Source organism: Bos indicus, chromosome 16 (assembly GCF_029378745.1).
Source record: "Bos indicus isolate NIAB-ARS_2022 breed Sahiwal x Tharparkar chromosome 16, NIAB-ARS_B.indTharparkar_mat_pri_1.0, whole genome shotgun sequence".
NCBI classification, from domain to species: domain Eukaryota; kingdom Metazoa; phylum Chordata; class Mammalia; order Artiodactyla; family Bovidae; genus Bos; species Bos indicus.
This window is the reverse complement of record NC_091775.1, coordinates 34,861,102-34,877,766: the sequence shown is the minus strand read 5'-3', so window position 1 is coordinate 34,877,766 and position 16,665 is coordinate 34,861,102. Positions and strand designations below refer to the sequence as shown.

At 35.9% G+C, this 16,665-nt stretch overlaps 1 protein-coding gene across 14 annotated transcripts in view; it reads right to left on the bottom strand.

Moving 5' to 3' along the window:
- Positions 1-16,665, bottom strand: part of CEP170 (centrosomal protein 170) — a 131,626-nt gene that overhangs the window by 40,491 nt on the left and 74,470 nt on the right. For 8 of the 14 annotated variants that reach the window (XM_019976082.2, XM_019976080.2, XM_019976084.2 and 5 more), the window contains 2 exons: positions 14,621-15,097; positions 9,552-10,195 (listed from right to left, as the gene is read on the bottom strand). In XM_019976082.2, the coding sequence (XP_019831641.2) occupies positions 9,552-10,195; positions 14,621-15,097 (1,121 nt within the window). The remainder of the gene's footprint in view (positions 1-9,551; positions 10,196-14,620; positions 15,098-16,665) is intronic. The other 6 variants (XM_019976090.2, XM_019976088.2, XM_019976091.2 and 3 more) reach the window with 2 other exon arrangements.

Genomic DNA, 16,665 nt, shown 5'->3' with positions numbered 1-16,665 from the left:
AGTGCTTGCTGTATGAGCAAGGAAGCCTTCAAAGTTCATACCTTTGATTTTTGATAGTGTTTTGAAAAATTAATGATACTAGTAACTAGTTCAGCTTGAAATCTAAATTGTCATTTTCATGTCTCAGTATAAAAAATCTACAACTTTCATGTGAAAACACAAAAGACAGAAAGGGCTATACTGTGTACTTTAAAGCTATAGTACTTTTCACATCTAAAAAAGTACATACAATCTGACACGCATACAATAACTTAAACACAACTTGAAGGCTCCTCAAAGCAGAGACCAAGCTTGCTAGATTTTCTCATCTTTTCATTCTAGATTTTGTCCCCAGGTGATCGTCACTGAAATCACTAACTGCAAACAGTTACTCAACCTATCTGTACTTTCTCCTCCTAGATGGTTCAGTGATATGACAAACACACTATGCTAACCTAGGCACATGAATCTTTTCTCTTCCCCACTACGCAGGGCTCAATTAAACCCCCAAACCTGATAAAGTACAAAATCAGGGTGCCTCTCATTCAGCTAGAAACTTTTTTAGATTAGAAGTCTAAAGGGAGAAAAAAAGAAAGAGCAGATATCTGTCCAACTTTTGTATTTCCTAAGTAGAATCCTCCTCCTAAGTTGGTCAGTTTTTAATTTTTCCAAAGGGCATGGGGAAGGAGCAGGAGTGGTATGGGAACAGAAAACTTCTTTTTCAACTTGTACTCTCTGTGCTCTGTGGTACTGGCAGTTTAAAAATTATTTATTTACCTTAGGGGCTGGGAGTGTTTTCATGTATTCTTCCCTATAATTCCCTTGATCCAGACAGATGCATCTCTATATGAGGGAGTGACTTGTGACTCCTCTAGGAGCCTCTAGGTTTAGGGTAAGAAGACAGAATTAGGGAACATGTTCTCAATCTTTTCCTTTGAATATGTACACGTGATATGTAGCATCTCACTTTGGTATTTCACAGCTATTTTGCATTGGCTACTTTAAATAGTCTTAACAACCTGCTACTGAGGTATGGTAACATTATTTGTAGGTTGTTGGGTTCACCACCATAGGGCATTTAAAAAATAAACAAACAAAACTATATATAAGCTCAGTTGCTCAGTTGTGTGCAACTCTTTGCGACCCCTTGGACTGTAGCCCACCAGGTTCCTCTTCCATGGGATTAACCTGGAAAGAATATTGGAGTGGGTTGTCACCTCCTACTCATGGAGGTGATGGAATTCCAGTTGAGCTATTTCAAATCCTGGAAGACGATGCTGTGAAAGTGCTGCACTCAATATGCCAGCAAATTTGGAAAACTCAGCAGTGGCCACAGGACTGGAAAAGGTCAGTTTTCATTCCAATCCCAAAGAAAGGCAATGCCAAAGAATGCTCAAACTACCGCACAATTGCACTCATCTCACACGCTAGTAAAGTAATGCTCAAAATTCTCCAAGCCAGGCTTCAGCAATATGTGAACCGTGAACTTCCAGATGTTCAAGCTGGTTTTAGAAAAGGCAGAGGAACCAGAGATCAAATTGCCAACATCCGCTGGATCATGGCAAAAGCAAGAGAGTTCCAGAAAAACATTTGTTTATTGACTATGCCAAAACCTTTGACTGTGTGGATCACAATAAACTGTGGAAAATTCTGAAAGAAATGGGAATACCAGACCACCTGACCTGCCTCTTGAGAAACCTATATGCAGGTCAAGAAACAACAGTTAGAACTGGACATGGAACAGACTGGTTCCAAATAGGAAAAGGAGTACGTCAAGGCTGTATATTGTCATCCTGCTTATTTAACTTATATGCAGAGTACATCATGAGAAACGCTGGACTGGAAGAAACACAAGCTGGAATCAAGACTGCCGGGAAAAATATCAATAACCTCAGATATGCAGATGACACCACCTTTAGGGCAGAAAGTGAAGAGGAACTTAAAAGCCTCTTGATGAAAGTGAAAGTGGAGAGTGAAAAGGTTGGCTTAAAGCTCAACATTCAGAAAACGAAGATCATGGCATCTGGTCCCATCACTTCATGGGAAATAGATGGGGAAACAGTGTCAGACTTTATTTTTTGGGGCTCCAAAATCACTGCAGATGGTGACTGCAGCCATGAAATTAAAAGACGCTTACTCCTTGGAAGAAAAGTTATGACCAACCTAGACAGCATATTGAAAAGCAGAGACACTACTTGCCAGCAAAGGTCCGTCTAGTCAAGGCTATGGTTTTTCCCGTGGTCATGTATGGATGTGAGAGTTGGACTGTGAAACAGTGGCTTACTTTATTTTTCTGGGCTCCTAAATCACTGCAGATGGTGATTGCAGCCATGAAATTAAAAGACGCTTACTCCTTGGAAGGAAAGTTATGACCAACCTAGACAGCATATTAAAAAGCACAGACATTACTTTGTCAACAAAGGTCCGTCTAGTCAAGGCTATGGTTTTTCCAGTGGTCATGTATGGATGTGAGAGTTGGGACTATAAAGAAAGCCGAGCACCGAAGAATTGATGCTTTTGAACTGTGGTGTTAGAGAAGACTCTTGAGAGTCCCTTGGACTGCAAGGAGATCTAACCAGTCCATCCTAAAGGAGATCAGTCCTGGGTGTTCATTGGAAGGACTGATGTTGAAGCTGAAACTCCAATACTTTGGCCACCTGATGCAAAGAACTGACTCCTTTGAAAGGACCCTGATGCTGGGAAAGATTGAGGGCAGGAGGAGAAGAGGACGACAGAGGATGAGATGGTTGGATGGCATCACTGACTCAATGGACATGGGTTTGGGTGGACTCTGGCAGTTGGTGATGGACAGGGAAGCCTGGCATGCTGTGGTTCATGGAGTCGCAAAGAGTCAAACACGACTGAGTGACTGAACTGAACTCAAAGGCACAATCTGACCTTACAACTTCTTCCTTTTCATCTGTCTGGGTAAATCTCTGTCCTTTCCCAGAACCTATCCTACATCCTTGATTCTTCCTATTCTTTTGGACTCTTACAGCCACCTTCTTTTCCTTTTTCATCACTGTTTAGCATTCTCTATTAGTTCCTCCTTTTGTATACTGAAATCACACTCAGTTCTTATCTAATGCTTCTACAGTTAAAATGTCCAGTTTCTCTCCTTTTTATGGCTTAATTTATTGTCCTGCATTCTTTTCTTTCATGCCTAAATCTTGCTGCTCATCAATTACCATCTTATGCTTTCTTTGCCAAACAGATTTTTAAGCATTAAGTGCTTAAGTGGGTATTAATAGAAACTGAAAAGTATTTCTAGATTTCTATTAATCAAAGCAATCCCCCTGAAACTTACACATTTCTTCTGATGCAACCAAGTCTTTTGCAGCTTTCATATTTATTACAAAGAAAAACTTACAAAACACAGGTTTTAAATTACACATTTTAACAAGTTATTTTGGAATCAAGATATAAACAAATTTCAGTACATAAAATATAGGAAAATCTGTTTGTAGAGACCTCATTGCATTTAATCAATCTATAAATTCACTGAAATAAATTAGCTAATACATAGCTAACCACATATAAATAGATAAACATAAAAATCAAGTCAATATTTTTTCTTTCTCATTTATCCATTCAAAAGATAATTACTGAGTGTCTACTACATACCAGGAACTGTTCTAGGCACAAGAAATACAAACGTGATGAATACAAATGAGATCATTCTAGAAAGGATAGAGAGAATAAACTAGCTAGAGGTAAGTTCTATAAAGAAATCACAGTAGTATTATAAGAGGGTAATGCTGGGGCTATTTTATAGATAGAGTGGTTAAAGAAAGCCTCTGAAAGTAAATTATAAGGAGGTAGGCATGCAAAACTAAACCAAAAAACCACACAGGGAAGAGCTTATTAGACTAGGGCACAGTAAGTGAAAAGCCCCTAAAAACCAGGAAAATAAGTAAGATCTCTTACAATAGTAGAAAAAGGAAAATCGGGGCAAACCTAATAAATTTTAAGCTTTTAACTGAAAAAAATGTGAGGGTTTCCTTATGAAGCTTTGGGGATTAATACAGCAGTAAAGAGTTTCCTGTACCTAAGAAGGACATGGAGTGTTAAAAAGGGGAGAGGAGCATCAACAGAGTGACCAAAACCTGAATTCTCCTGATACAAAAATTTTTTTTAAATTGTTCAGTGAAGAGACAGCAGGAAAGAAGATTAACATAAAAGAAAAAAAATCAAGCTGTCAGAATTTACCTGTTAAGAACCACTTAACCACTTTGCTTCAGCCCTTATATTAACTCAGATTATTTCTGGATTGATAGGAATTAGAAAAAAAAATATTAAGTCAAATTCCAAATGCAGCCTCTATTATCAAGGTCCTCTTCTACTACTCAAGGCTCTTATCTGATCTCTTTTCCTTTAGTTCCCAGATACCTGACTGGGTATATGAGTGGACTCTGCACATACCTCCTTCCTCTGTGTTTTAACAGGCTCTCTTTACCTAGATTTTGACTATGCTTTATCAAGTTCCCTGACTCTGACTCGAACCTAGTCTAGAATCCTGCTGTGAATGTCAGAGAGTTTGGAATATCTTCATTCCAAATTGCTTATACCTGGATCCAAGTTCTCAGCACTGACTTCCTTTGGGATGTCTCACTGCTGTCGATGTTCCTCATTTTGTGTTTCCAGTCCTGTATAGTTCTCCTGGTTCTGGATTCTTCCCTACCACTTGTTGCCTACAGAATAAGCACTGATAGATACGAGACCCCAGGAAGGGAGAGAATATGCTAGTAAGAGGCACTGGGGGAATCAAAACTCAGGAACGAAGTATCTGGTAGAACTGGTCTATGGTATGAAATTTGTGGAGAAGAAAAATACTTTTTTCAAAAGAATCTCAAGACCTCTACAAAGACCAGTATTTTTTTTTCATTTAATATTTGGCTTTCTGTTTTCACTACGTCTTTCTCATTTAGCTTAAAGTCTATGAAGTAGCCCTGACAGTATCCTTCTCTTCCCTTAGCAGTGTTTTGGACGAAGGAGTGGGGAAAAGAAACTGGTACTATGATGGGTTCTCTAGGTTATTATAGGGAAGTCAAAGGAGGGAGGTCTAGGGGAGGCTATCATTGCAGCGGAAGATAATTACCTTTAATCCAGGCAGTTAACAGCACTTTCTTATTATAGCACATCTCCATGTAAGCTTAGATGTAAAACTTAAGAGTTCTTTATGAATAACAGACATGCATTAATATTATAAAAAGTAAATTTGGGGACAGAGCATACAATAAGTTTTATGTACTGACAAACACACAACACAGAAGTATAAACCAAAACGCTGTAATCCCGTAACTTGGAGGTTGGGGCAGAGATATCTCAGTGCCCTTGAATTACATAACAGTACAACGACACAGAAAAAGATAATGGCATAATAGCTTGATCATCTCTTTAAAGAGATCCTACTTTAACAGTATGCAACTTCTCCTGAGTTGCAAGGCAAGTATATGTTCTGCTTATCGTCTCTAGACGCAGAAATACAATGTACTTTGGGGAAAAACTGAAAAGGCATTCTAGTGCTTAGCATATTTAATGTCAGTGTATCATGTGCAACTGCTGCTTACTCACTTTTATTACTCTGTCTTTGATTCCAAGGTGCTACTGTTCTTTTTATTTTCTCTTAGTCCTATGTTTGATCCTCCTTTATTCACTCTTATTCCTTTGTCCACCTATACTGGTGTTGCTAAGAATTTCATACTTTGCCTCTTTTCACTTTTATACACTCTTTCCAGGTGATCTCATCTTTATTTTGCATTCACAGCTACCCTCTTGTAATTCCAGAAATGTTATTTTAGCCCAGATCTCTTACCCAAGATCCAGACCTTTATATTTAACTGACTACTGGACATGTCAGTAGCTTTTTAATCACCTTCTCTGCTTCCAGCCTTTCCAAGTTTCAATCCATTCTTTACACTTATGACAATGATTTGCATGTCATTGCCAGATTTAAAAGTGTTCAATGATTCACAACTGCATTCGGCATTAAAACAAAAACAAAAACATTAAAGTCCTTAATACAATATGGAGAGGCCATCAATGTCTAGTCCAATCTCATCTCTCTGAAAGTAACTGCGGTCCTCTGAACAAGGCCTCTACCCTCCTGGGCTTTTGAAAAGATTGCTCCATATTTTTGAAAAACTCTCCTTGACCATGCCTGCTGCTAAGTCGTGTCCGACTCTGTGCAACCCCATAGACGGTAGCCCACCAGGCTCCCCCGTCCCTGGGATTCTCCAGGCAAGAACACTGGAGTGGGTTGCCATTTCCTTCTCCAATGCGTGAAAGTGAAAAGTGAAAGTGAAGTCGCTCAGTTGTGTCCGACTCTTAGAAACCCCATGGACTGCAGCCTACCAGGCTCCTCCGTCCATGGGATTTTCCAGGCAAGAGTACTGGAGTGGGTTGCCATTTCCTTCTCCTATGCATGAAAGTGAAAAGTGAAAGTGAAGTCACTCAGTCGTGTTCGACTCTTAGCGACCCCATGCCTATTATGGGATTAATCCTGTACGTTTCAAAACGAGCTTGGTTGGCAATTAAATTCGGTATTTACTGAGGACATTTTATATGCCAGGCACTAGGTTCCTATAGTCATGGGGTTTATATTCTTGCACATGTGTGTGTTTGTGTGTGTATTATAGGGGAGCAGAGAGGCAAATAAATAAACAGGAAACTATCAAATGCTGATAGAGCTTATGATTAAAACAAAACAAGCTGATTTGATAGTACAGGGGAGGAGAGGGGTGTTTCCTTAGATTGGACAGTTAAAGACTTCTCTGAGGAAAAGATATTTAACCTGAGATCTCCTCATGGAAGCTATTGGTACCCTTACTTGAACAGTTTGCTCATCAAAGCATCCACCATACTATTTTTAATGCATATGTTTTCACTTGTATATTTCCATGCCTCCATATAACTTAGTTCTTGAGGGGAAGAACTCTGTCTTTTCCATTTCAATCTCTCTCTCTCCTAACACAAAGCTGGGCACATGGCAGATGCTGAATAAAGGTTGAGAAAAAATTAATGAAAGAAACCAGCTCTCAAATGAGGGAGTAAAAAAGGAAAGAAACCACACTGAAGTTTTCAGGCCCAAATAACAATTAAATTCCGAGGGACAACAGCTGATAGTCCCCACTTCCATCCCACACACCCCAACTTTAAAAGGGAGAAAACGGATGACAAAGCTTTCCCGAGCAACTTGATATGATGTCTGAATCTCCTCCCATCCTCCCAAAGTCCTTCTTACGCCCTGATTCTGACTATTTTGGGTCTTTGTTTTCTTCATGCTCACAGGTTACTTCATTTTCTTCAGACATTTGTTTCCCCAGAGCCTGACTTTAGTTAGCCTGAATCTGACCTCTAGCTTTAACCACAGCCAGTAGAATCTCAGCACTTTTTCTTTGGCATTCACAACATAATGTAGTGACTCCTGTTTTCCCCTACAATTATGGCCTTAGCTTTGTTTTCTGGTTTATACAAACTAAGAATGACTGAATTATCTACTCAGTCACATTCTGACATTATTCCCTTAAATGAATCCTGCTTTAGATTCTTGGCTTTCTTTATCCACAGTGTAACCATATACTTTGTCACTGAAATTGGGACTCTTTTTGAAAATGAAAAAAAGGATGCTTATTATGGACAGCAGGTATACACCAGGTTTTGTGGTCCTCTTCATCCAGCAGTTTACTTTTCAAGAGTCTCAACTGCCAACAGGGACTTCCTTCTTGACTTTCTGTTGTTGTGGCCAGGCTATTTCCTTGCACTTTAACTTCCATTTGAGTTTCAGATTTGACCTTTTCAATGCTGAGGAACTTTTCAGGATTTATCAAAACCTAGTGTAGAGATTCATACATGGAAACTCCTCATAGACCTTTTATCATAAGATAGCATTATAATAATAAGCCTCATATATTTTATTGAATTCTTTCTGCAATCTAGTGTTCACTCAGTGTACTTATATCTGGTACAGCTAGTATAGATCTGTCTGCCTACAAGTGTTCATGTTTTTAAACTACTACAATATAATCTCTCACTGAAAGATATTTTAATAGAGAAACATCAATAAACTATAAGTGAAATATACATAAATCAAACAAAACTATACTAGAATAAAATTAATCTGAATTTTAAAACTTATTAGCTTTTTTTCAAAACCTATCCTTTTATTTTCTACTTGACAGTATCTTAAATAGAAATATACTAACTTTAATCTGAAAGTAATGTCATTATTGATTCCCAGTGATGAAAATAATTAGAAATGACTGAGTCATTTTCTATTGCTACAACTGTGTTCTTAGCTTTCCTTTACTATTATTAGAAATATTACTTTATGTTTGTTAATTTTTTAAAACTTTCTCTTTTTTTAAAAATTTATTTCTCTTATTAACAACTATCATAATATCTATTTCCTAAACTAATGGGTTTCCGGAAGTCTGGAGTTCTATACCCCAACACTGAACAATTCTGAGCATTTGCCCCTCAATAAATGGATGTTAGAAATTATATATATATATATATACACATACCAATGTAGTAATAGACTGTATACACCATAGAACACACTCTTAAACAGAAATAAAAACTATGAAATTAAAAGTAAATATAAGTCCCAATAATTTCCTGCTTCCCAAAGGGTTACCTTGTCTATTCTCTAAAAGACCACTGTTTAAGCTCATCATCTGAACTAGTGTATCTCAAATGTTAATCTGCATATGAGCCCTACTTTTAAAGCAGATTCCTTTTCACTATGTTTAAGATGGGCTGGAGATTTTGTATTTCTAACAGGCTCTCTAGTGATGCTAATGCTGCTCACATGCTAAGTAACAAGAACTGAAACAAGAGATTAATGCTTAGCCAAATTTATGGTTCTGTCTTCCAGGGGATCAAATATACAGCAGATTCTAAAGTCAATCTTTCATTACTGGGGGCAAAACTACTTTTTAAACCATACAACAATCATTATACACCTTAATCAAATACATCAAAAATAAAATCTGTAATGTAAATTATTATCATAACTAGGTATACCCTTGGTTAAACTCAGAGTATCATAAACATGCTGATTTTGTTTTTATACATTTCTTTTCTATCACCACAGACAGCAGTGAATAGAAATTAAGAGGAGAAACTAAGGAGAAAGAATAAAATGGATTAAACATGTATTTTCATCTGCTTCCAAAATAAAATTAGTAGGCAGGAAAACTTTAACTATTTTCAATTGAAGCTCATGTTTATATTAATGGAGTCAACAGTAATCTGGTTTTCTTTGATTTTTAGTTTTTAAATGCAAAGTGAGCATGGTCAAGATGTAGCATTTAAAAAGTCAATCTTAAATTATTAAAACTTTAACAGGTCCAAACAGCTTATATGTACAGAACTTTACATATGAAACTCAAGCAAATTCAGAATACAGCAGAACAAAACCAGAAAGTATTTTGGTCTTATTGTTAGGTTTTCAGTTCCCTAATAAAATCCTAAAGTTTTAATATACTAACTACATGAAAACATTTTATATCCTCTAATAATTTCCAACAGTTAAATATAGCACGAGAAAACTAATACCAATTATTTACCTTGTCAATCATTTTTCTTGCTTCCACTTCCTCACTGTTGGGATTCTCTAACTCAATGGTATAAGTACCCTTGTCACTTTGGTCATCATCATTATCCTTTTCAGAAGCAGCGGAAGTAGCTTGATTTTTTAACATTTTATCCATCTCCTGGCTTGGTCTGTGCCCAAGACTCCCTGAACTTCTTAATAATGCAGTTTGTAGGAAGGGAATTGACACCGATGGCTCCTCTGATTTCTGTTTTAACAATTTCCCATGTGGAACACCATGCCCCCCTCTGTGGTGCGCAGAGCTAGTCTGTAAAGACAAAGAAACCACTTTGGCATCTGCTGCTGGAGATTTTGTTTTTTCAAGTTTTGTATGTGGTGCTGAATGAGTAGTTTCCTGACACAAGATTCCCGTACTCTGAGAGAAAGAATATGACCTTCTTTTTCTGGGATTGTCTTCATCAAAGAATGCAATCATAAAAGCAGTTTGACTTACAACAGCTTGGTCTTGATGCTTTTCAGTAGCCTGGGCCTTCTGTAGTTTTTTCTGTTCTGAATGGTGGCGCCTTAAGTGTTCCTCAAGAGTTGCACGCTTGCTACAGCGCCTGTGAGCCCCAGCATTTTCTGAGTCGCTTTGTGTACCATCATCATGTTTGTTTCCTGGACACAGAAAAGAAACCGCATAATAGAGAAGGGAAAAAATCCTATGTAGAAAATCAAAGCATATACAAAAGTGCTGCTTGTTCTACCCCTCCCCCCTTTCAATCCAAAGTCATATGTTCTTTTCAGTAACAGGCTCTGCAAACTTCCCTCAATTGCAATGCTTACATTCAAATTTCATCAACCAACAATGAGTCCTTTATAAACACTTGAATAGGATTACTTTTCTTTCTCCAAATTTTAACTTTATAATGGTTCATCAATGCCTTAAAAGATAAGCAGTGCTACAACATCTGTGATAGTCTATATTTGTAACATTAAATATTAATCCTGCCTTTAAATCTTATACCTTATTTAAACAATCAAAAATTTATCTTTAGCATTAAGAAAGGAAAAGACAAAAAAGTGTGATCCCACCGAAATGCTTATCGTTACACCAGGAAAAGAGAATGCAAATGCAATAAAAAAGTGTGATGAATCGTTAATTTCAGTGATGTTCAAAACTTTCAAAAGTACAGCATTCCTTTCCTTTTTTAATATTTAAAAATGCAAATTTGCAGTTTCCACCAATTACTGTACAATTCTTTACAAACATCTTTCTAGCTATGGTAATTTTTGCGATTTTGTATGTGTGCTCATTTCAACTCTGGTGGCTTCAACGAGTTAAATAAAGCATGCTAAAAGGTCTAGCATGGAAAAAGCATAGACTATGAAATCCTATATAAACCTACCAGACAAATGGCATGTTGCTAAATATAACGAGACAAAAATATGTTTTCTCCATTAAGCATATAGAGTCAAGATAGAATAATGCAGTTGAATTTTGAAAATATCAGCTTCCTAACAGAGGCTTTTTGTTACTCTTCATAGCTCTGTTAAGGATTAAGTGTGAAACTTTATGAAAACTACTTGATTTTTCACTGATTTAGAATTCTTATCATGTAAACAATAAGCACACTAGAGGAAATAATCAAATGACAATTATTATATTCTTATAGCATGAATTTAATGGAAAGTTGAGTTATTCTATGGGTGTTTTAGACTGAGTCACAAATGAGGGCTTAAAAGATAGTTCTTTAGAAGAAAGCTTAAATGAATCTAGTCAACCAGGTGTATTTCAATACTTCCAGAACTAAATCTGAAAATCTTCCTTCAAATTAGCAACTAGTGAAAATGCAATACGAAAAGAAAAAAACCAAAAATTAGTGTTTAGTTTAATTAATGGAATTCCTGCCTTGATAATTAATCTAGGGATAAAGGATAGGCAGATGGAATGCAGAAGCAAACAAACCACTAGTTCAAATACAAAACTCAGGAAAACTGCACATTGTACAACCTATTTCATATTGCACTGGATATACTGAAAAGGAATCCAGTTTGTAAGAGCTGTAAATAACTAAACTCCCATATTTCATGTGTAATGGGACCAGATAACCCATATTACACACATACACAATATGAAAACACTATCTTTACAGACTTTAGTTCTTGTTCAGTTCAGTCGCTCAGTCGTGCCTGACTCTGTGTGACCCCATGGATGGCAACATGCCAGGCTTCCCTGTCCATCACCAACTCCTGGAACTTACTCAAACTCATGTCCATAGAGTCCATGTTAGTTATGTATTATTTCTTGTAACAAGTTATATGTTATAACATAATTATATATGTTATAACACATATATAACATACAGTCATATGTTATGACATACTTATATGATAATTCTTGTAACAACATATAAAAATTTGGTGCTTATCTGGTGTCAGGTCTTTTCAGTATCTTTTAAGTTACAGGTTAAAAGGTTATAGATTAGCCATTTTCTTTGTAGAAAATTATTCTTTTTCATTTCCCAGTGTTATACAAGATAACACATCTGATCAGATGAAAAAACTGCAATTTTTGTTTTTATTTAACAGAAACATCATTAGGAACTGTTCAGATTTTTTCTGTTCTATCATTAATCATGCATTAATATGTTGAAGTTCTTCTAGTATTTTTTAGGATAGATTGACTGTAACTAATCAGTAGCTGTGGCCAAAAGAAGCTTCAACTCTCCTAATGGGTAAAAGTGTATGGACTTTGTGTACATTATTGTCTTCACTGTCCCAAAGCACGTGCATTTCACTCTTGCAGGAGCAAAGTTGTTTTGTTTTGCCTACTTTCAAGTTTTTGACTGATCTAAGCAGTTGCTGAATATCTAATTATTGTAAAATAGTTTTTATTTGCTATACTTATATTTATCTAGAGACTAGGTATATACTTTTGATCTCTTAAATTGTGGAAAATCTTTATCTGATGATGGCAGCTCTAACTTTGGGGGAAAGTAAAATGTCATTTGTAAATACATCTGAAAAAATAAAATGGATAAATCTTGGATCAAAAATGAGGCATATTCACAAAGACATTTTCTTAGATGGTTTGTAAAATGTCCTGAAGGCAAATTTAAAAGCAGGGTTCTATGCAATGACAACATACTAGAATGTATATCTACCTATAAATCAACTCTGAGGGATAATAATAATTTGTATAATTTCTGGTAAGGATTTTAAAAATCTAACATAATATATGAATACAGTCTGAATGTGAATATCAATGCCTCTAACAGGAATCAAAATAACAGCTAAAACAGAAAATAGTCATTATAAGTAAAATTACAGTTACAATAATAGGGTGTAGTAAAGGTTTTTTTTTTTTTGGCCATACCACATGGCATGGAGGATCTTAGTTCTCTAACTAGGGGTGAAACCTGTGCCTCCTGCAGTGGAAGCAGAGTCTTAACCACTGGAATGTCAGGAAAGTTCCATAAAGGTATTTTTTAGTGGTGGTTTCTCTCTTAGCTCATTTGTGTACATTTATTAAGGATGGTCTAAAGAACATGTTATTTCTAAATTTTCAAAGTTTATACTACTTTTTACATTATACTAGGATATCAGTCTTATTTTATCCAATCCATAAAAAATGATCAATTTACAAATGGGTAGCTTTTATATGTAAGCTTTAACATATATACCTATCAATACACATATAGGTCTCAATTATGTATGTTATTATCTAGTAGGAGTAAAGACAACAATTATATGTCAAAAGTTTGTATGCCAGGTTAACTGCTTATGATTATAATTAAATATGGTAATAGGCCCTGACAAAGAATTAGGTAATCACACCATCTCACAATCTTGAAATGGCTTAGAAGCAAATAGGAAATAGGTATTTCTTCCATTAGGTGAAGAGAATCCCAAACCATAAAGTACAGGTTAAACCAGGGTCAGTTTTGTCAATGATAATGAAGTCATTCATTGATTATTCAAATTACTGAGTAACTATCACATACTCAAATCCCAGGAAAGGGCTAGAGATATAAGGTAAGTAATATACAATCTCAGCTCAACAAGTATTCTTTTAAAGCTCTTTTACTTTTTGTATGGTAACAGAATGATCAGATTAACATGTAATCATTTCCCTTATAGTAAGCTTGTTAAATAAAATCAAGATATAGTAACATAAATCTGTATTTAGCAAATTCTAAATTAAAATTTAACTAGCAAAACTAATGGGGGAAAAATGATTAGTTGATACTCTGATGTATTTTAATAAAATATTTTTTGTCAAGTATTTTTAATAAAACATTTAATAATTATTTCAAAAATAAACCTTTAACTGCAATTTTCACTAGTGAATTCTTAATTCAATTAAGTCCTAGTATATCTATTTGTTTCATGATTAGAGTATCTTGAGAACAGTCTGAAACACTCCACCAACAATGTGACTATATTGCCAGAGTAGAACTCTAAGCCCATAATTCAGTAACTTAAAACGTTTAAAATCTACATGTTGACATTTTACAGGAAGCACACAGTAGAGAATAGAATTAAACATATATTTTCCTTAAATCAGGAAAATTATGAGAACTGTCTTCTAAGGAATTCCACTGGTGAAATGAATGAATATTTCCACAGGAAAAGGATATTTAATGGCATATATTTTCCAGGCAAGAGTACTGGAGTGGGTTGTCATTTCCTTCTCCAGGGGTTCTTCCTGACCCAGGGATCGAACCTGGCTCTCCTGCATTATAGGCAGACGCTTTACCGTCTGAGCCACGAGGGAAGTCTCTATGGCATACATATAAATTTACAAAACCAATTTGGTTTTGGCAAGAAAATGAAGGCAGACTGCTTTGAATGAGTAAGTTGGATATGGGCAGAATGGCTGGCTTTTGAACTTTAAGATCAAATATAAACCTTCAAAAAAGCAGAAGCAGGAGCTTTATATCTGCTTCTTATATGCTTATATGATATGCTTCTTATATGCTTCTTATCTGCTTATATGATATAAAAATAATTATATATCATATAATTATTTTTCTAATCATAGTTTGGTAACTGTGAAGACTGAAGTTAACCATAAGAAAGGAAGTTCTGAAAAGTTACCTTTCAACCTTTTCAAGTAAACTGGAACATCACTTTTAATACTTTTGGAATCCTCTTCTGTTCTTTCCCATACCATCTGAGGAGGGTTGTTCTGTGCTAGCCAGTCAGCTACTTTGTTTTCGGGTGCCATCATTCCAGTTTGAATCCCCGGCAGGTCTTGAGTTCCAGGAGAAGACTTCTTTGACTTGTGGCGCTGATCAGAAGTAAATTTTGTCACATGATCTCTAATAGTTACTTTCCCTGGGGTACTGTCATCAAATTCAATGGTAAATGAAGCATGCCCTGCACCTGTTGTATGAGAACTTGGTGTGTCTTTTGTTGGGATTTCATGAATAGTGCTCTCTGTTATTTGTGATGGTTGCTGAAATTCTTTTGTAGGGATTTCAAAATAACTTGGTTCCCTACAGAAAGGAAAAAGTACTTCTTCACTTGCAGCTGCAGATTGTTCTTCAACTTGCTTGGCATCTATGCTGCACCCTAATAAGAAAAATAAGAGAAAATTCAAAATATTTGGGAGCTTCTAGAACTTGAAGGAGTATAGTAATGGCCACTTCCATTACTCCATGGGAATCAGAAGGCAGATCGCTGCTTAGATGAAAAAGAATGACAAAAGTCATAAGAGAGAAATAATTTTTATTATAAACATGGCATTCCTGTTACCAATAGGAGATGCAAGATAAGCAGCAGTGCAAAGGATAGCAAAGCAGTTAAGAGATGGGATTTTGCATGGCTAGGTCTATATTGTTTCCAATGTGGATCCAGAAATCATCAAAAGTACAAAAGAAATGAAATCAAATGGAGATGGAGATGCATGTTCAATGTACATATCTAGAGAGAGAAAAAAATATGAGTTTCCTTATCAAGTAAGGAGGATGAAATATTGCAAAAACAAGTAAATTTCTAAAGGAGAACGAGTGTTCAAATGAAGAAGGAGACATGAGGTTAATACATAAGCAACATTCTGGACAGGATGATTTTACTTACCATTCTTCACCATCACAATTCAGAGATATTACTTTCAGAATCACAAAAATAATATTATAATGTGTGATCCTTACAAGAAGACAGATAACATTTTATAAAGAAAAGAATGAGTAAAGACATGTGGTTTGCTTGTAAAATGCAATCCAAGCAGCATTGTGAAACAAGAAAGTTAAAAATAGAAAATTCAGTTGCCAGCCAACTAATTCCAAAAGAAAATTCATGTACATTTCTATACAGCAGAATGTGCTCAACTGTCAAAAATCCTTAGAGGAAAGCTGAATTATAAATCTCAGATCACCAACAAGAGTTGGCATAAGCAAGTAATTCTGGAACACTATTCTTCTGTTGCCTCAGAGACAAATAAGAAGGTATGAAAATAAATGCATCTCTATATAAAATATGTGAAGGCATAAAAATGAAAATGATAACCGAAATGTCTTAAATCTGTTATCAGATATTATAAATGCAAAAAAAATTAAGATTAAACTGCTTTGATTTTCAGGAAGCAAAAGAACTATTATAAAGATGGTAAAGAGTGAATTCAAATAAAAACTTTCCCTAAAGCTCAAAAGAGCATTCCTTTTAAAAACACATTGATAGAAAAATCATTTACAGATAATTTATTAGGAAAGAACATATGAGGGACAAGGTTGTTTATAATACTTTTCTAATTAAGTGAAGTATTTGGTCTCTTGAAACATTTTTCCAAGTATTAAATACCGATGGAATTCTTCAGGTGCTATAATCAGTTTCTTAGCAACACTCTGAATATGAAAGTCATAAAACTGTTTGCTTTTAGGTTACACAAGAATGGGACAGCAACATCTCTACAGTCCAGTGTGCGGCACAAGGTACTGCGCGTGTGCCAAGTCGCTTCAGTCATGTCCGACTTTTTGCGATCCAAGAACTGCAGCCCACCAGGCTCCTCCCCACGGGACTCTCCAGGCAAGAATACTGGAGAGGGTTGCCATTCCCTTCTCTAGGGGATCTTCCCGACACAGGAATCACTCACGTCTCTTATGTCTCCTGCACTGGCAGGCGGGTTCTTTACCACGAGCACC